Source organism: Larimichthys crocea, unplaced genomic scaffold (assembly GCF_000972845.2).
Source record: "Larimichthys crocea isolate SSNF unplaced genomic scaffold, L_crocea_2.0 scaffold269, whole genome shotgun sequence".
NCBI classification, from domain to species: domain Eukaryota; kingdom Metazoa; phylum Chordata; class Actinopteri; family Sciaenidae; genus Larimichthys; species Larimichthys crocea.
The window spans coordinates 128,262-148,859 of NW_020853550.1; the positions used below are offsets into that span (position 1 = coordinate 128,262).

Sequence of the window (20,598 nt, forward strand, 5' to 3'; positions counted from 1 at the left end):
GTAGTGTGTAACTCAATTGAATCTTCACTTTATTTAAATGTCGATTATTACATACAAATATAAATTAATATAGAATATGCTGCACTGCTCGGGTCAGTTCACTTCAAAACGTTCAGCAGGTCAGCGTCGTAATGACGTCACGCAGGAGGACGCGCTCAGAGACGCACTGAGCGAAAAAAAAGCCCTCATCATCATCATAACTGCAGGACAGTCCTTCACCAGCCAGCCATACACACCTGAGCTGCCGTTATTGTTTGTGTTCCGCCCGGTTCACCCAGCTGCCTCACCGTTTATTGAGCCGGTCTGTCTGAAGTCCACCCTGGAGGCTCAGAGGAGAAGTAACGGGGAGAAGACCGCAGACTTATCACGGACTGTCCGCTCCTGCGCTGACACTGGACAGCCATGGGAGCTGTTCTGGGGGCCTTTTCCCTCGCGAGCTGGGTAAGTTCTGATATTGCGAATATGAATTGTTATAACAAACAACAACAACAACAACAACAACAACACTGTATTCAGTCGATAGGAAATGTACGATACGGTGACGTCATGAAGAGTAATAAGCAACAGGTAGACTAATATCCCTCCGCCAGACGGTACGCGCGCTTTTAACTTGGAAGGCTACTTGAGCTCGCGACTCGCTTTTAATAGTCGCTTATTGTCAAAGACGATTTTATTTCCGATAAATATGAGTTACTGTGTGGTTTTATTCTGCTCCCATCCGTCTGTCAGCTTGTGTTTGTTGTTCTCTGGAGGGCAGATATTTCCCAGGTGTACAGATATACTCCGTTATATTCCCACTAAAGCTCATTGCTGACTCATAGAACTTGAAGCCCACAGCAAAGCAAAGGGTTAATCATAACGCACTCGGTCATCTGCTTACACGTGATTAAATGGATTAAGTCTGCTTTGTTGCCTCGTTGTAAACTCACAACAAGCGCTGATTTTGAAATAGAGAGAAGAACAAACAAGACTATGTTGTTTGGTAATTCTAACATAAACACTACAGTTCATATGATGATAGATGATGTACATATTGAAAGAGTTTATGAAATAAATGTCTGCTGGAAGCTTCATATAAAATAGGAGCACGCAGTCATAGGAAAAACAAGATACATTTTAAATTACAAGGCACTATATATTCTGTGTGTTTCACTTGTGCTGCCATATATCAGTTATTGTTGGAGATATGGGGTAATACGTACAAAAGCAACCTACAGCCGTTATGTGTACTGCAAAAAAGAGCCATAAGGATTGTGAATAATGTAGGTTTTCACGAACACACGAACACATTATTTGTAAAGTGTAATTTCTTGAGGTTGGTGGATCTGGTAGAGTATAACACAGCACAGATAATGTATAAAGCAAAAATGTTTTTACTTCCAGCTATTATACAAAAATGTTTTGTAAAAGGAATGTTGCTACAATTTAAGGGGAGAGCTTAAATTTAAAAAATGTTGTTTTCATATAACCATGAAGGGTATGTGCATTTTAATATGTGGGGTTAAACTGTGGAATAATTTGGATGTTGAACTTAAGCAGAGTATTAATATTCTTCAATTCATGAAGAAATCCAAAAACAATATTTTCCTGAGGTATAAGAATGAGGAAGAACAGTGATGTTTATTTTTGGTTTTCAGACACAGTGTTACTGTTGAACACAGATTTAGGATGATAATCACAAGTATGTATGGTTCACTTGGGTATGTAGATTAGGTATGTATGCATGTATGTATGTATGTATGTATGTATGCATGCATGCATGCATGTATGTATGTATGTATGTATGCATGCATGCATGCATGTATGCATGTATGTATGTATGTATGTATGTATGTATGGGTATGAATATGTGGAAATGTGAAATTATGTATATGTATATAGACATTTATATACAGAATATATATATGAAGACAGTGTATAAATTATAATATATCAGTAATAGTACTAATAATATTATTAATACGCACTGGTTAAGAGACATTAACAATTGAGTTGCGGTGTGACTGACCAGGTTTGACCTGTTTTCATCTGTATACTTCTTTTCCTTTCTTTATTTTATCTTATTTTTATTTATTTATTTTTTGTTGGCTTTTACATGTTCGAAATAAAAATTCTCAAATCAAAACTTTCGTAAAGCTGTGACCAACAAATATTTCAGATTTCTACTTCTACTCTGATTAAACGATAAATAGATTTTGAACACTGATTCATTTGATAAATCCATGAATGATTTGAGCTCTGTCTCTGTCCTGTCTGTCCTAACAAAATGAAGACCACACTTCAGTCAATTTTACACCAATAAACTGTTTATTTTGGTTCAGATCAGGATGGAGTCGCCTGGTTGGTTGGTTGGTTGGTCGGTTGGTCGGTCATGTGCTTATCATGGCCTAGTCTGTGGTTGCACTAAGTCGACCTTGTCTGGCTGGCAGGGGTATTAACTTGTTTACAATCCTCAAGGCCTCCTTATCTCTTGACTCCACTCAGTTGTCAGTGTCGGAGAGAGAGAGAGGCTAAACAGTGCAGAGTGCTTCGTGGGAAATGAATACACAGCCTGTCTGAGTATGCTTTCATGGAAATTAAAGTAAAAATAGTCCACAATAGTCATCTATGAAGGGACTCACCTCATGTTTGTCTGGATTTTACATACCTGCGTCACGGCTCACGATCAATAGTATAATAATTCTGTTTCTCCCTTTGTGTCATTTTTGTATCTATAAATTAGCAACACACCACAGTTAGTACCAGCACCACTATAGAGAGAACACAGTCACAGCATCACAACAGGGTGCAGCAAGGTCAAGGAAATAAAGGAAGTACACACCTCAGACAGCTTTTGAAGCTTAACACTGGAAATATTCTGCATTTAACTTAATATCAAAATAATCCCATGAAGAAGAAGAATAACAGTAAACTGATCCACTAACACTGTCTGTGAATCCAAAGCTGAAGAGATCCTTTCAGGGCATTAGTGGTAAGATAAAGGGTGGGTAAACTCTAATTGTTTAAATAGTTGGAGCTTCTAAAAAAACAACGATCACGACTGCTTCTCCTTTAAACCGATTATATTTACTAATTTAAACACGTAAAACACTGTTACAGAGAAGAAGAAGAAAAAGACAACGGCGACATAAAAGAAACGAGGAGGAAAAAAATCTGATCCGTTACCTAGCAACCAATAGATCCCTTTTTTAGCAACTTAATGTCCAAACGTTACACTATCAGAAGACAACACAACACATTTCTATTTCAAAATAAAAGCATTTGATTATTATTCATTGTCAGAGAAAAAAATATTTACAACACTAATGAGACCCAGTGGATGTCTTAAAAACAAGTCTTATCTTAAGTCTTTATCTTAAAACAAGATTGATTAAAAATCCTTTTTAACTTAACAGTACTTTAACAGTACAAAGATATAATATTTAATGACTGGACTGATAAACTTTATTGTTTTCTGTAAATATACACTTAGTTTTTGATGCTTGTACATAAAAAAACTGATCACAGCTGAAACTACCTGACCACTGTTTGACCACATATTATGTCTAAACTGGTCTGTCTCCTTTAGAGCCAGAGCGTTTGGTTCAGCCAGCGTGGTATCACTTTCTGATAAATACTCTGCTCATTTTGCCTCTTATCCTACAGACACAGTCATATAGGCACCCTATGTGACTGGGTGAGCTTCTTCGCAAAGCATTAAACTCCTCAAAGAAGTTTTTATTACAGTCTCACACCAGTTAATAAAGAGTCATAGAATGACTCTTGTACAAAGCCTTTCTAGTCTTCCAACCACTCAACATGCTTTTTCAGTGCACGTCACATTCACCTATTGATACAACTGCTCATCAAGAAGTAACTAATCAGATTCACACACTTTCACACTCATATGGCGCAGCCTTCAGAAGCTGGAAATAAAGTATGGAGAATGAGTTTTTTTTATGTTAGGTGGTTTTTCTAAAATACTTTAGTGTTTTCACAGAATATTTCAGTAAATGTACAATCCAGTAAAGATGGTACTAGCAGAGTTTCAGTATTAAATAGCAGCAAAAGAGAAAACTGGCAGAACATCTTGTCCACTGAGTACATGTCCTCCTACTCATCTCCGCTCTGAACATTTTGGTCTGTAACCAGGACTCCTACCATTAACTGTTCTTTAGCCAAGACAAGATTCTCTTTTCTGCATCATGTGAGAGTCTTACTGCCTCAGTCAGTGAAAAAGCTCTGAATACTGTTTCATGGTCTGCAAATTAACCATGAACTGTTGGTAGATGAGTTCAAGAGTTGAATGGGAGAAACAGCAGATTCCGTCAAGCCTTTTAGACAGTTCGCACAGCAGTGATCGTCAGATGATACTGTGTTGGAAGGTGATGTTTCATTCATGTCCGATATGATTTACCAGATTCAGAAGCAGAGAAAAGCTGTTAGCCTCAGCCTCCTGTGAATGAACAGAATGACATGGAAGCCATTTTATGCTTTGATATCTCTATCACTCCTAATATCATCATTCACAGGATTAAAAACTGTCATTTGAAATTTTGAAAAAATGTCATTTGAAGTGTGAGTGTGATGATGAGCTGGAAGTCCTGAGAGAAATTGGTAGTCGACGTTTATCAAGTGAGAGACGTTGTCAGTTGAGTTGGCTGAAGTGAACTAAAGTGGACTGAAAGCAGTTGAACTAAATTGGGTAAGAGCAGTGAACGTTTGAAGAGTTGATACCTGAAAAGGTGTAACCACATTGATGACAACTTAAGGACAGTTTCTTGGTGTTGAGCTAAAAGGAACCTCCAGAACAGCTTCAGAGCTCTGTCAGTGATTCTCTGAGTGAGTAGAACAGCATTATTCTTATAGATATTCCCTCATTCTCATTGGACCTCATAGGATGATTTGTATCATACAGTACGTCTGTGCAACATTTCCTCTTTTTAAAGTCGTGTTCTGAGTTCTAAGTAAGCACTCAAACATATTTGGTTTGTCTTCAGGTGCCGTGCTTGTGCAGCAGTGCAACCTGTCTGTTGTGCAGCTGCTGTCCAAGCACCAGGAACTCCACGATGACCAGGATCATCTACGCCTCCATCTTGCTGCTGGGCACTGTCGTCGCCTGCATCATGCTGTCACCGGGTATAGATCAACAGCTAAAGAGGGTATGAGTGGACCAAAGAAATAACCAAACCAAACCAGACCAAACAAACAGACGTTGCACAGTAACACTTCTATCTGGGTCAGATAATCATATGCATAATGAATGCATTTGTTCAGCTATATAAGCCCTTGTTGTAGCTCTGAATAATATCCACCATATCAGGATTTTTGAGGCTGAGAGTTTAAGAATCTTTCAGAATTATATGTAGAGTAGTATTCATTTTTTTAGATAAACATGTAGATACATACATACACAGATACATGCTCTCATAAATATAAATAAACATATCATTGGCATTTCTGTACTGCAATTTATTGATTCAGCTCTATAAACAGATTCTGCAGAATCAGAGGTGTTCTGGTTTCTGTTTGTAGTCTGAGTAGTGTTGACCAATCACATCTGAGCAGGCTGAAACACACACCTCTGAATATCCTTGGTAAGTGCAAGAGGATGGATGGAAACAGAAAATCCTGGATTATACTCAGCGTTAAGAACATGTTCAGACATTTGTTCTGTAAAATAGAAAAGCAGGGCTTCAACTTGTGATTATTTTCCATCCTTTCATCCATCAGTTATAACCACTTCCTTTAGACGGTCATGATGGCTGAAGATGATTCCAGATGATAATGTGTATAGAGTCTGTGTGTGTCTACCCTATGATTGACTGGTATCCTGTCCAGGAAATACCCTGCTGTCTCCCAATTATCATTTTACTGATAAACTATAGATGATAATTTGATCAATAAAATGTCAGACACAGTGAAAAAAACACTCAAGTTCCCAGAGCCCATGGTGATGTCTTCAGATGTCTTGTTGTGCTGTCCTATCAGAGAAGCCTCAGAAAAATATTCATCAAATTTGTCATTTTTGCTTTAAATTACGACAATGACTGCTGATTTTCTGCTGTTGTCTTATTCCATCTGCAGGATGATTCAGCACATTTATCTATTAGAAAGCTGCTGCATCTAAAATGTGCTTGTCAGATGTGCCATTTTCTGTTCTTCACTGTTTATTTTGGGCTCATGCTCATGTTTCCTCTTAAAGACACAGTTACTATCTGTTTGTCCAGTAATGAAATCATGTTTCTGTCACACATCATCAATTATATGCAAGTTGAAATTGAATTGAACCAGTTCTACAGGTCACAAAAGAGTAAAGCACATGCTGACTGCTGCTTGGTTGTGTTACTTTTGGTCAGCAGTGGAGGAACTTTTTTAGCCCTGACTAAAAATAGAACAGTGTAGAAAACAGCAAAAGTACTCATCATGCATTATGGCTCATTTTAGAATAATGGATACTTTGTCTGATCTGAACCTGTAATAATATATTTATTTAATGATAATTACATTTCAATTTAACAATTTGTATTATTAATCTGAATCTGCAATGTAATTGAAAACTAAAGTTATCAAATGAATGTAGTGAAGTAAAAAGTTACTAGTAGTTACTTGAGTAATGTAAATGTTCTCTCAGTTCTTGCTCCGTTGAGCTCCTGCTCATGTGACCCTCCCTGTATGTATAAAGATGCTTTGTAAAGTTAAAATGACTTCCTGTGTTCCGCTGTAGATCCCAGGCTTCTGTGAAGACGGGGCCGGCTCCTCTATTCCTGACCTGAAGGTCGATGTCAACTGTCAAATGTTTGTGGGTTACAAGGCAGTGTACCGTGTCTGCTTCGGCATGAGTGTGTGGTTCCTGGGTTTTTCCGTTCTGATGATGAACATCAAGAACAGCAGAGACCCACGCGCTGCCATCCACAATGGGTAAGCACTGCAGTGACACCAGCTGCATTTTATTGCAGTGGAGGATGGGACTCTGTCCACACTGTTTAATGTATCTTTCACTTTTATCCTGATAAAACAGGAACAACGGTGTCCTCTGCAGCAGCACTGAGTCACAGGTGATATTAAGTTATACAACATGTCCTACAGAAGACAGCCTTTGTCCTGCACACTCCTTTACTACTGCTGCAACATGTTTTTTTTTACTGATCTGCAGCTCATTACTAATCCATAGTGTTATCATATTTTTGATTCACTGATGATTTAGTTCTACCTGAGGCCAAACTGATGTCCTAAAGTTAAAAAACATTTATTTATTTTTAAACACTTAAACACTATGATGTATGAAAACCATGTACAGTATTTGGTCATCTTTTTTCATAAATCAATGACCATTGGTCAGCCTTTTGTCTGTCTGTGGGTTTTAGAAATACAACTTTGATGACACTGTGTACAAGTATTTCAAGAACACAGCTGCTGAGTCTGAGGCTTTTCTTCTCTGTGTATTTACTCCTCTTCAGGAGGACTAAACTCAGTTTTTATGTCATGTGTTTTTATTTTTTGTTCATGATGGAGCAGCATGTTTGAAGAAATGTGTATTGATGAAGTCATTCATAGAGAACAAACATTTATTTAAATTAAATTTAATAAATGTGTCAAATATTTGAAACACATTTTTGAACATGTACTGCCACGTCTCATAGTTTACTGTTTGTTTGTATCATCTGCTGATACACGTATCCAGATCTACTGCTGAAAAAGTATAGAAATTATGTATAATGTATAGAAATATTTTCAAATTAGCATTATAGCATCATTTGTATTTGAAATGTAACTAAATGTTGTAATCAGTCTTTAACTATTTGTTTTTTTTAGATTTTGGTTCTTTAAGTTTGGTGTCTTGGTGGCAGTGACAGCCGGTGCCTTTTACATTCCAGATGGGCCTTTCACCCACAGTAAGAACGTTATATTTGATCCTTTCACTAACTCATATCATGACATAGGGAGTTGAGAGTAACTGAAAGACCTGCGTGTCTCTGTCTCTGCAGCATGGTTTGTCGTGGGCTCGGGTGGAGCTTTCTGTTTCATTCTGATCCAGCTGGTGCTGCTGGTGGACTTTGCCCACTCCTGGAATGAGTCCTGGGTGGAAAAGATGGAGACTGGTCAGTCCAGGGGCTGGTATGCAGGTCAGTGACAAATTCCAAAATGAAAAACTGAAATTCAACAATGTAACGGACCACAGACAAAGAGGTGTGTAATATATTGATGTCTCTTTTAATAAATGTTTGAGTATTTCTGTATCAGATGTTTTTCTTTTTTCTGTCTGTAGCTTTGCTGGGCATCACAATCCTCAACTACATCCTGTCATTTATCGCTGTCGTGCTGTTCTTCGTCTTCTACACCAAGACTGACGGATGCTTCATCAACAAGTTCTTCATCAGCTTCAACATGTTGTTCTGCATGGCGGCCTCTGTTATCTCTGTGCTGCATAAAGTACAGGTACAGGACAGAACGCTGTCCTTCAGTGTCCAAAAAGCATTCATGAAATGGAGGGGCAGCTTCCACACACGTATACACGTATTGTTTTTTATTATTATTATTATTATTATTATTATTATTATTATTATTATTTAACACTTTGGCCTTGGAAGTAGCATGATGGCACCCAATAAGAACTCATAAATCAGTTTCTCTATCTGGACTTCCAGAAACATCACACCACCACCAGAAAAGCTGAGGGTTCTGGGGCACTTCAGCCCCAACAAAACAGCAAAATGTTTATTGAAACAGAAACTGGGGTGCATTGAACCACCTGTTGTGTACAGCACCCCCTTTTAAACAGCAGGGTTTACTGTGTATACACCACCCCTGACGTATCCAACAAATGAGAGGAAATGTACCCCAGAGTCCTTTGCACACTGTTTGGAGGAAGCGTGGTGAACTTTACTTATGAACTAACCCTGACTGAACACTGGCTCACAGTCCATTCACTGTTTTTTCCAGACTTTCAGCCACATCTTCGACTCTTCATCGGTGAATGGAGTTTGCTCAGTCACCATAGAATATTTCATGTTCTGATGATTTCTGACTAGTTCATCTGTGTGTGTGTCCAGGAGTCTCAGCCACGTTCAGGTCTTCTACAGTCCTCCATCATCACCCTGTACACCATGTTTCTGACCTGGTCTGCCATGAGCAATGAGCCTGGTGAGAATGTTTGCTGATTGCTGAAAATGCTATAATCACAGTCAGGGCCGGTCCTAGCTATGGGCAATGTGGGCGGCCGCCCAGGGCGCATTCTCCGTGGGGGGCGCACGAACGCCCGAAAAAGCAAAAAACCGGTAATTTTCGAATCCGCTCATTAAGTTAGCGGAGCGGGCGCCCCGGGAGCGGGGTGTTGACAAGGCAGAGGGGGGCGTCGGACAGCCCGATGGGGGCGCACGCATCCCAAGGCGCACGGCGCATCCAGGGACGCACGGGCGGCCGTTAGGGCGCACGAGAAAAGTTCGCCTCGGGGGGGGTGGGGGGGGGGGGGGGGGGGGGGTTCGCCCAGGGCGCAAATGTGGCCAGGACCGGCGCTGATCACAGTGATGCAGTCGTGACCTGTAGCAGTCATCCATTAGTCCCAAATAAGAAAGAGTATTTTGGTTTGACATTGTTTTTATGCACAGTTGCAGTCGTTTTAAAGAATCAGCATCCTTTCCATGTCATATGACTGTGAGTTAACGCTTGTGTTAGTTATGCTTTTGGTTGTTCTGCACAGAATGCTTGGTGTATGGTGCACTGGCAACCACGCAACATGCTGCAGTGAATTGATTCCTCCATAAAGTATCCATGTGCAGAGCATTACTATTGATTTGGAATGGTTTGAAGGTACTTTCATGGACCTCAGCATGATATTCAACAATTGATTCAATTGAAGGCATGTGAAAGTCAGAGTGTCTGCAAACTAGGCCTCGTTTTTTCTTTCAAGGACATAATTTCTGTTTAAACACTGAGCTGCAGATTCAAACATTGTGCTTTATTTTTTGCTTTTTTCCCTCTCAGACCAAGAATGTAACCCCAGCCTGCTGAGTATCTTCCAGCAGATCACAGCCCCCACACTGGCCCCTATGGAGATGGAGAACCAGACAGCTGTGGTAATCATCGGCCCAGAGGAACCTGTCCTGACGTCCCCGTACCTGCAGTGGTGGGACGCCCAGAGTATTGTGGGGCTGGCTATATTTATCCTGTGCATCCTTTATTCAAGGTAGGATCACTGCCCCCTGCGTAATGTTGCAGAAATTTTCTGCTGCTGGTGAAGAATGAAACAGAGACTTCTGCCGGCCGACAAGATTTTTCTTTTCTTTTCAAAGAAAAGGTCAAGTTCAACACGCGAGCGGTCAAAGCTGGAGAAAAGACCCCGAATATGGGGACACCTAGATATTTATACCTGTGGGGCACTCCTCTCACACCTCTTTGTCTGTTGCAGGAGACGGCCCCTTCAGGAAGTGTTTCCACACCATTTTGTCAGTTGATTGAATTAACTATTACATTACAAAGACAAAAGGACCTGATATCTTGTCTTAAGAAGGGGGGCGGGGTTGTACGTCTAGTGGTTGATTGAATTTACTACTACAATTGCAAGTTGAGTCTAGGCATCACAAGTTACAAAGACAAAAGGATCTGGTATCTTGTGTTAAGGAAAGGGGAGCTTGTGCGTCTCTAGTGATTGGAGCAAAGACATTGAATTTACTATTACAGTAAGATTAAACATTATGAGCCCTATTCAGTCCAAGAGCATGACACAATGCATTTAGGGCATCTCCAACTCCACTTCTGCAAGTTAATCAGTGAATAATTTGGGCACAAAGGTGCAAAGACAAACTTTGTTTTGTCTCTAAATCAAATAAAGGTACTGTATGTTTCAGGCGTAACAGGAATTAAACCAATCAGCATCATCTCACATTCTTATTTAAAATGTGGGTTCAGTTAGTTGGAGAAGTGAATGTTTTTTTGCTGAGGAATCAGGGCCACCTGTGTTTTTATCCTGCCAGGCTGCAGCATACATCTGTAATCTCCTGGCAGATGATTTAGAGACTGTCCAGCTGTGCACTCCCTAATAATAATAATTAATAGTAATAATAGTAATTGTAGTAAAAGTAATAGTGGTAGTAGTAGTAGTAGTATTTGTTATTTTTGTAGCGAACAGTTTGATTGTTGCTCAGTGTGACTCTGAGAGTGTAACTCAAAGAGCAAAGAAAGTCGTGATACACTTCTTTTACTAAATGAACTGAGATAATTTCATTAGTATGAGCTGTGTGTGGAAAAAAATGTTTTTGTTACAGGACCTGATCGGCTCAGCTTAACACTATCCCTGCAGGCTTGAATCCATCACATGTGAGCCCTCTTCACTGTGATAAACAAGTAAAGTTTGATAATAGTGAGTTAAATAAGCCAACAGTGTGGACGACAAGTCCTTAAAGTGCTCAGAAAGAAGAAATTCCATGTCAGCTGAGACAGATCATGTGGTGTGATCAGAAGCAACAACTACCTATCAGCGTGAGAGATGGAGCTATTTTGATTGTTTTCTCATATGTTGTTGTGGTTTATTGCACAGCTTTGTTGAATACTTGATTCTGATTGGTCAAATAATACAATCTAGAAAAAAATTAATGACTATGAATAACAGATCGTTGCCATGGCCACAGTTCTGATCATAGGACACAAGTGCAATCAGTAAGATCATTTTAAAAGCAAGGTTTTGTGTTCAAATGGTTGAGTTCTTTAGTAACCATGTAATAAGCAGGATAATGTACAATGAGCTGGTCATTGTTGTAAAATAAACCACCTCAGGACAGTTCAAGAGCCCTCACCCTGCAACAAGGCCCAGATCAGTGTACACTGAACCTTACTTGTATAAGAACAGTAACTTGTAGTATTGGTAAACAGACATACAGTAAACATTTACATGTTTGCCCTCAGCATTCGTTCATCGAGCACCAGCCAGGTTAACAAGCTGACCATGGCCTCCAAAGACTCGGCCATCCTGGCCGAGGGCGGCGGGAGCAGCCCCGACCTGTCAGAGGAGTTGACGGGACCCAGGCGGGTGGAGGACAATGAGCGGGACATGGTCCAGTACAGCTACTCCTTCTTCCACTTCATGCTCTTCTTGGCCTCGCTCTACATTATGATGACACTCACCAACTGGTACAGGTGAGTACTGCAACATGCAGAATGTTATTGTAACTTAAGTCATTTTATAGTTTCTATTTGTTTTTTGTATTAAGATCTGTCATTTCCAGCTGAATAAGGACATACAGGAACAGCATTAGAAAACATTTTGAGAAGCGTTTAATGAATGACTCTGGGTTATTGAAACATTTTCAGGTCAGAGAAACAGACCTCTGTGACTTCAATGTAATTCAGTTAGTGAGATGGGAGAGGTTGTCTGGCTGATTATTCACAGTCAAGTGTACACAGAGAAAATGAGGGCAGATGTCTGAATGCACATGTCATTTTTCGTATTTTGGGTTGTAAAAATGTTGCTGCATCCTCAGATCTTAATAGCTCCCCTCCTTGATTTAAAGCCCTCTAATGAAATTCAGCTTTTTTTCTGCTGCCGTATTTTGCTGCAGATTAAAGATGTTTTTCTCACCTTCAAACCTGTTGATCTGCTGTGTTCTGTTCCTGACAGCCCTGAGGCAGACTACACCGTAACCAGCAAGTGGCCGGCAGTGTGGGTTAAGATAACCTCCAGCTGGGTGTGTTTGGCCCTGTACATCTGGACTCTGGTGGCCCCCATGATTCTCACCAACCGAGACTTCAGCTAATCATCAGCTCCGTCTCTCACTCCACAAACTTCTTTTTTCATACATAAACTCCGACCATATTGCCTACATCTAATTTCAGAATGGACTCACATTTTAAACTTTTAGCTTCAATATTTGTAGTTTAAAAAAACGGGTCCAGAGGTGCCATAACAGCTGCGTCAGGTATTTACTGTAAAGTGTGTTATTTCATACCAGTCAGTAGCAGCTGTTCATTAATCGGACGTTCAAAGACAATCATATGTTTTCTATGCACAAAAACACACATGAAGAAACACATTACATTTGTTGACAATTGTGTACATTTATGTAAATCAGATGCAACATCTAGATAAAATGTGATCTGTCATTTCTGCTCTAACAGCAAGCAGGCAGATTTAATCAAATACTTCAAGCATATGAATGTTCCAGAAAATTCAGTATTACAATATTAATAATGTGGGCTGTTTTGTGAACTACGTGCAGTGATAAGCTCTTATACGGATACGAGAGCCTGATATGCCTTCAAAAGCCTTGTCTGCCAGATTTTCAGATATGTAAATATATTTAAAGTAATATCTACAAGTGCAGTAAACTATTGCCGATAAACACACATACACACACACACACACACACAGACAATACGACTCAAAGTCTACTTAAGTTTCTGCCAAATATTCATGGACCAAGATATTGAATGTAAAGTTGTCTTTGAGTGTAAAAGAAGTCCTTACAGTGACAAAAATCTATATTTCTTCAAAGATGACCATCGTTCTGCACATCATTAAATGACTCCAAATAGTATGGAATAGCTTTAATATTTATTGTGATTTTATGATTTTACTTAAATCCAAATAATAACTTTTATTTAGTAAGAAATGTCAGTCTTAGCTGAATGTTGAATATGTTGGAGAATATGATTTATATGATACACTGACCAAATGCCTTGTAAGCCAAAGTGATTTACTGTACTTAGTATCTGAAAGCAGTCTGTGCGTCTGCAGTTTATGATGGATTTATAGTAATTTATGTTTGTTTTGACTGTTTTCATAACAGATTGAATATTAAAAACTCTTTCAAACAATAACTCTGACCAACACAGAGAATACAGTTTGTGCAAATGACAACACAAAGCAGTGACACATACTTTCATTCTATCATCTGAACAATACATTAAAACATTATTTACTAAACATAAACGTTCATTGTCTACCGCTGATGGGAGATGTCTGTATTCTGAAAATGATCACATGATTTTTGTTTTGACACTTTTTTGTGAGTTGGCTGTAGACCTGATCAGAGATCAGAGCAGATGACTATACACTGAAACTCTGAAAGAATAAAGACAGATTCACAGCTGAGCTTTTGTCATGATTTCATCAACTGTCCCTGTCTCATGTATCCATTCTGACTTTGTGGAGGCTAGAGTGTGCCATGTAATGAAAAAATGTATATTACATGATTGTGTGTTCCTTTTTTATAACCATATATAGCCATATTTGATCTCAGTAATATTCTGAAAAGCTTTTTAAGTAGAACACTGTGTGCCTTATAGTCTTGTTTGGTTTTACCCAGTACCTTTCACTTAGAAATATTTCTCTCATTTATGCAAGTTGTTTGAAGAAGTAGGTGTTTGATGTGTAAACTTGACCTTGGTTCACACGGTCAGGCAGAGCTTGTTAGTGAGGTTTAATAGTGATGGATACATTCCACTGTGGCCACCGGTGACAGATAGTAAATCATAATAATGAGAAATACTCCTAGAAGTGTATCAGAATCAGCGTGGGACTGCCCCATACTGAACATATTCTGCAAACTGTGCATTTGTAGAACTGTTCCTCTTCCTCGCAAGAATAAAATGACAAAACCTTTAAGGACCAATTGATTGACTGAAGATCTTTATTTTGTATTGGTGGGTGTTTTCCAATAAATTTCAGCAACAGCCATCTTCAGTTTATTGGTTGAACTATTTAAATTATATGACTTGGGGTTGTTTGTATTTCAATGAAATGATAAGCAACCAACAAGTGTAAAACAAGTGTGTTGTTAAAGTTCAAGTTTTTTAAACAGCAGTGACAAGGCAGAATCAGAACAAGCTGAAAACACAGCACTGACATTAAATCACCTTAATGAAGCTGATGTCCACCTCATTTATTCAAGTCCAGTATCCACTCCTCTTTTGCTCTTTGTGTCTCCACTGGCTGAGAAAAACCTGTCTCTAGCTGCCAAATGCCTCACTGTGTTAACTTACTGTTGGGTTTGTAGCCTCTGCACATTTAGTATGAAGATCCACATCATCTGTATTTTCCTACTCAGCACTAAGCAAGCTCTTCATTATTGTGCAACATATAATGTATTGAATGTATGTATGTGTGGATATTGATACTGGCTACTTTATCTTGTTAAAACTCAAAGAATCAAGCAGACCTGAGGGAGAGCACGGGGCTCTCATACAGGTCAGAAGATGTGAATGTTACTGGACATCATGTGTTTCCTCACAGAGAAACAAACAGTGCATTATTGAACTATCATCAGACAATTAAAGCAGTTTGTTTACTACTTGTACTTTTATACTATATATACTTTTATTTTCTAAAATGCTGCACAGACTATCGATACACTGTTTTCTCATTAAATGCTGGAGCTTCCTAGTGGAGTGTGTTGTCCTCCAAAACCATCATCAAGTTTGCTGCTTCTTGGTCTGATCAGCCCACCACAAACTGCTCTGCCTGCTGCCATCCAGAGACAGAGCCTCACCACCAGGAACATGTTCATCCTGCAGGCTATAAGATTGACACTTTATCTGAATGCTTTTCCTTCACTCTGTGGTCCAACTCATCCCAAACCATCTCAACTTAAATCTCAACAGTACTCACTTCCATTCTTGGTCAAATAGTCCTTACAGAGCCTGCAGGTGTGTTTGGTTCACTGTCCTGTTAAACTGTCCTGTAGATCAAATGGCAAGTCGCTAAAGAATGCTGAAGAGTGTCAACTGCACTTGAAGACTGTTGATTCTCCTGACTGGTTGAGTTTTTCATTATATGAATTACTACAGTAGTTGAAATTTCATACTTTGAATGTCTTCAGTGTTTATTTACTATGTAGCCTGTCTGACTGCATCAGTGTTCAGTACTTGGTACTCTGTACTGTGGAAAGAGCCATGGAGCATGTCCATCATATCAGAGGTGGACACTAATGACTGAACCGTCATCAGTCCCAAACCCAGGTTCTGTCTCCCAGCTTTCGCAAACCAGACTCCTGTAGACTAGAATACAACAGTTTTAATGAGGATGTCAGCTGGTGTCTGTCAGGTACAGGTGGGGCAGTGTGTAGAGCCTCTCCTCAGGCTCTTTCTGGGCGCTGTGGACCACTGTGCACATGAACTTGGAGCCCTGGTTGTCATTGTCGGGAGTGAGTTTGAGAAAACTGAACATGGAGTAGAGGCCGTTGATGTTCAGGCTCGGTGGAGTGTTGAAGACGCCGGAGCAAATTGTCTCTCCATCTTTAGTCCAGGTCACTGACACGTCCTCTGGACAGAAGTCTTTGATGCACAGGTGCAGCGTGCATGCTTCATTCAACAGAGGGCACAGAGGCTCACAGTCAATGAACATCACATTAGGAGGAGTTCCTGTTCCAAGAGACACAGAACATATATTAGAAAACACACAGTAACAACTGTTTGCAAGGTGTTATTGGGTGTGCCGCATTTTGGGTTAAGTGTCAAGAATACCATTCAGGGTGGCTTATGGGAATGTGGTTTTAATTTTGATCTGATTAGAAGATTTCCAAAAAAAAAAAACTAATCTCTGAAAGTTTAAAGCTGAAGTGATTGATTTGTTCTATTCATACATGAGGAAAGGATTTCAATAAAACAAAGTATGATAGCAATATTCTCAGACAAATGTGCATAAAGGCACTTGAGAAGACTTTTGGTGCTGCTACCTTGAGTATTGATGTGGTACAGGACATCTTTGTAGCCCGGAGCAGAGAAGCTGGAGTGGTAAACGCGGCAGGTGTAGACGGCTCTCTCATCCTCTCTCGCCATGACCAGCTCGATCTTACTCCACATGCTGTACAGGCGGTTGTGGTCAGAGAAAGGTCCAAAGTGTGTGACAGTGCAGACCTTCTCTCCGTCATTCCTGGACCACTCAAGCTCTATGTGCTGCGGGTAGAAGTTCTCCACCCGACAGCACAGAACCAGCAGCCTCTCCACCTTGGGGATCTGAGGGATACTGGAGATCTGGAGGAAAGATGGCTCTACTGGAGGTGTGTGAGGGTGTGTGAGAGGAGAGGGCAGCCATGTGAAATCATGCCGAGTCATTCACATGAGATAATAACAATACAGAACATATTCATTCATATGTCATGGTTAGGTTGAAATGTATATTTTTGTTTTGACAGTGTTTGATATTAGTCTCCAGACTCCATGGAGATCATTTTATGTTGTAGAACACAGTTAGTTTGTTTTCTTGTGTGACTTTGGTGCTTAATGGTCTTAACACATTAGTTCAGAGCAGAAGGTTAGTGCTAGCTGATAAACATACTGAACGGCAGAATTTGTTGATTTGTTCATGTCTGATTGGCTTAGGTTTGGCTACATTGAATCCATGAATATCTATAATTGTCACTCTGGCCAGCAGGTGTCAGATATCCTACCCACACACACCACCACACATCGACATGAATGTGATGCTCTTGGATCCACAGCTACTCACCTTTCACTCGGACTGCAGTCTCTCTGCGGAAGCTCTTGCCCCTGCACTGCACCACACACAGGTAATCAGTGGGATCATCAGCAACAGTGAGACACACAGTCAGGACAGACGTGTGGTGTCTGCCATCAGACTGGAGACTAGCCTGTTCACTCAAATCCTCTTTCAGCATCAGAGGAACAGAGTCTAACAGGGCCGGTGAGTCTGTGTTGCCTCTTAATTGAAACCATTTCACTTCGAGCTCCCGCTGTAACGCTCCTTGGATGGTGCATTTGAGGTTGAAAGGCACCTGAGCATATATGATGCTGGGCTGGCTGATTTCAGAAACACTTGGAGGAGCTGTGAATGAGAGAAATAGAAATGGATGCTGTTGCAAAATTACGAGAGTAACAATCTAGTCTTCTTTAAACTTATGCAGATGACAAAAAATCAGATCTTCAAGAAATGTACCACTATCGTCAAAATAAATGAGAGAACAACTAAGAAGAATACTGTTCATCCTTTCATCCACCACCACCAACACCTTCTTTATATTTGACAGGCCAGAAATAAAGTGATTTATTTTATAAAGAGCAGTGATTTTATGTTTTGTACTGGATCCTTATCAGAATGTAAATGGTGATATGGCAAATCTATACATACACTGTCAACCTAGAACAGATGTTCAAAAGAGCTTAATTGTCATTACAATTGTACATAGTTTGAACAGAGTTGAAGCTTTTAATAAAGCACAGTCCTCTGAAATGTAGCGGCGTGAGACTGTTGGAGCAGCTGTGAAACTGGCTGCAGTGTAATCCGTATGGGAAATCGTGCACAGTCAGTGCAGTACAGCAGTATTAATCACAGCATGATTGAGTTTAAAAATAGATGTATACCCCGTGTTTAAATGAAACAACATGCACTTTGTTCACGCTGACACATACCTTTGCAGAAATACCTGTAGAGAAGAAAAGTGCCTCCAATAACAGAGATGACCAGCAGCAAAATGATGACACTGGTGACAGCAATCAGTGTGGCAGCACTGTAATGTGGCTGTGAGGGAGCTGCAGGGGAAAGGATTCAAGAGATCCATGTAACATGGTGAATGTATAACAACACCGGTGTGGATCCTGCCTTTCATTTCAGAGATTTAAGAAGAAAAAATGGAGACCCACCTTGAACTGTGAGTGTAACAGATCTGTTGTACATCCGGTTGAAGGTCTGGTGCTCCACCTGGCAGATGATAAGTATTGCTCCATCTTTCACTGCTGAGGAGTGCAGAGTGATGCCGCTACGGATACTGTAGGTGCCATCTGCGTTGTGAATGGCCATTTCAGTGCAGACACGGGAGAGGTGTCCTGTACCCGCGTGGACAATGTGGGAGCCATTTTGGATGTGCCATGTCACAGTCAGTTTCTTTGGATAGAAACCTGTGATGTCACACTGTAGTGTCTTTTCCTCCCCTTCTGTCACTGCTGCTTTTTCTGGAAGCATCACTGAAGGCTGAGCTGTGAGAGAGGTCAAAAACAGTATGTTTATATGTTTGTTTTGGTTGGGTGTATTCTACAACACGCATTCATGCACCAAGACACATTACACAGTGGACATAACTGCTGCTAATTGCAACCAGCTGAATATTCCTTGCCTCACCCTCTCCTTCCAAGCATGTAGGAGGAAATGTGGAATAATTATGGAACTACTACAATTCCAGGAGAGCAGTAACACAGCAAGGAACATGTGGCCAGGTCTATGACAGGTTAGAGATTACTCTAGACTGGAGCTTACATTGCCAACAAGCAAAAACAGCTCAAGCAGATGTTACTGGATGGGAGGGGGCATCTTTCTGAGCGTGACATCAGGAGAAGTGTGTGAACACCACGAAGAAGCAGGACCAGATGGTATCAGTGGGTGGGTCCTCAAACATTGTGCCAACCAGCAAGCACCAGTGTTCTCTCCATAGTCAACCACCATCATTCCTGTCCACTATAGTTTGCTGACTGTGCCAACAGATAACACAAGACTAGCAAACACCCTCCGCACCACCCTACCCCAACTGGACAAGAAAGGGAGCTACACTTCAGCATTTAACATCGTAGTCTCTTCAAGGCCGGGGACAAAGTTCAAGGATCTGGATTTAACACCTCGCTGTTCATGTGGATCCTCAACTTTCTGACAGTCAGACCACTCTCATCATTAACATTAGAGCGCCACAGGGCTGTGTTTGGAGTCCCCTGCTGTACTCCCTGTACACACAGGACTGTATAGCCACTTTTGAGTCCAACACCATTGTCAAGTTTGCTGACGACACAGCTGTGGTGGGCCTGCTCACCAAGAACAATCAAAAGGTCTATCTGAAGAAAGTGGAGAACCTGACCCTGCTTGTGTCAAGACAACAACCTCCTCCAGAACATCAGCAAGTCAAAGTAGATGATGGAATTACATCCACATAATATCAAGAGGTCTCAGTGGTCCAGGGCCTAAATCTAAAACTCCAGAAACAACAGCTAGAAATCTGCGACATCAGTGGTGTAAATAGAGACAGGCAGAGCAGTTGCACTGGGGCCCATAGAGAGAGTGGGCCCTCTAACTGTGTTGTGTGACTGTTATTAGAGCAGTAAAAGAAAAATATTCCGTTATTCAACTAAAACACGTTGTATAGATTGCCAGTGCTAAATATGATTCCCATCATAATTCATTCACTGAAAACACAGTTTGTATTTGTCTCTAAGCTGGTTAGGGACAATTCTTACTAATCCTCTGACAGTGTACCACAGTAATACATGTTGTTAGTTTCTAAATCCAGAGTGACACAGGTTAGAGTGGAAAACACACCCAGAACTTCCATTGAGGTGGTCTCTGTGTAGACCACAGGTGTGATGATTCTGCAGGTGTACAGTCCTTCATCTCCCACGGTCACATTACGAAGCCGCAGAGAAGCATCGCCTTGCAGCAGTCGCATTTTATCCACCACAGAGCCACCTCTGTTCACATGAGCTCTGCCGTCCTCAACGGTGTACACAACGCTCTTCTGTGCATGTTTATCCACCACATTCCACTCCACGGTGAGAGCACTCCACTCCACCTGCTGGGTGACTTTATCAAACAGGCAGCTGAAAGTCACCTCTGTCCCCACCAACACACTCAGCTTCTTTGTCGTGTCAGCAGAGGAACCTGGAAACATAGACAGGGTTATGACGTGGAGT

At 40.6% G+C, this 20,598-nt stretch overlaps 1 protein-coding gene and 1 gene segment (V, D, J or C); one reads left to right on the plus strand and one right to left on the minus strand.

The window, feature by feature from the left end:
- Window positions 1–150: 150 nt before the first annotated feature.
- serinc3 (serine incorporator 3) lies at window positions 151–14,065 on the plus strand. 3 transcript variants are annotated; one of them, XM_019269202.2, is made up of 11 exons: window positions 152–441; window positions 1,638–1,700; window positions 4,980–5,141; window positions 6,707–6,900; window positions 7,795–7,874; window positions 7,968–8,105; window positions 8,249–8,418; window positions 9,033–9,123; window positions 9,964–10,165; window positions 11,881–12,111; window positions 12,593–14,065. In XM_019269202.2, exons 3-11 carry the CDS (start codon window positions 5,049–5,051, stop codon window positions 12,726–12,728), a joined length of 1,335 nt encoding a protein of 444 aa, XP_019124747.1. In that variant the 5' UTR covers window positions 152–441; window positions 1,638–1,700; window positions 4,980–5,048; the 3' UTR covers window positions 12,729–14,065. The 3 variants fall into 3 exon arrangements, with proteins under 3 accessions (XP_010743362.1, XP_019124747.1, XP_019124746.1); XM_019269201.2 differs by having other exon boundaries at window positions 1,638–1,681; XM_010745060.3 differs by lacking the exon at window positions 1,638–1,700 and having other exon boundaries at window positions 151–441.
- Window positions 13,842–18,808, minus strand: LOC109140878 (Ig gamma-1 chain C region secreted form-like). The segment is given in 5 exon segments: window positions 13,842–16,332; window positions 16,647–16,964; window positions 17,420–17,755; window positions 18,340–18,459; window positions 18,571–18,808. Coding segments are annotated over 5 exon segments (1,266 nt in total).
- Window positions 18,809–20,598: the final 1,790 nt, after the last annotated feature.

Excerpts from the sequence above, each read along its gene's own strand:
- serinc3 (XM_010745060.3), top strand. The coding sequence starts at position 403 with ATGGGAGCTGTTCTGGGGGCCTTTTCCCTCGCGAGCTGG. Across the intron at positions 442-4,979 it reads CCTTTTCCCTCGCGAGCTGG|GTGCCGTGCTTGTGCAGCAG; the intron begins GTAAGTTCTGAT and ends GTTTGTCTTCAG. Across the intron at positions 9,124-9,963 it reads TGCCATGAGCAATGAGCCTG|ACCAAGAATGTAACCCCAGC; the intron begins GTGAGAATGTTT and ends TTTCCCTCTCAG.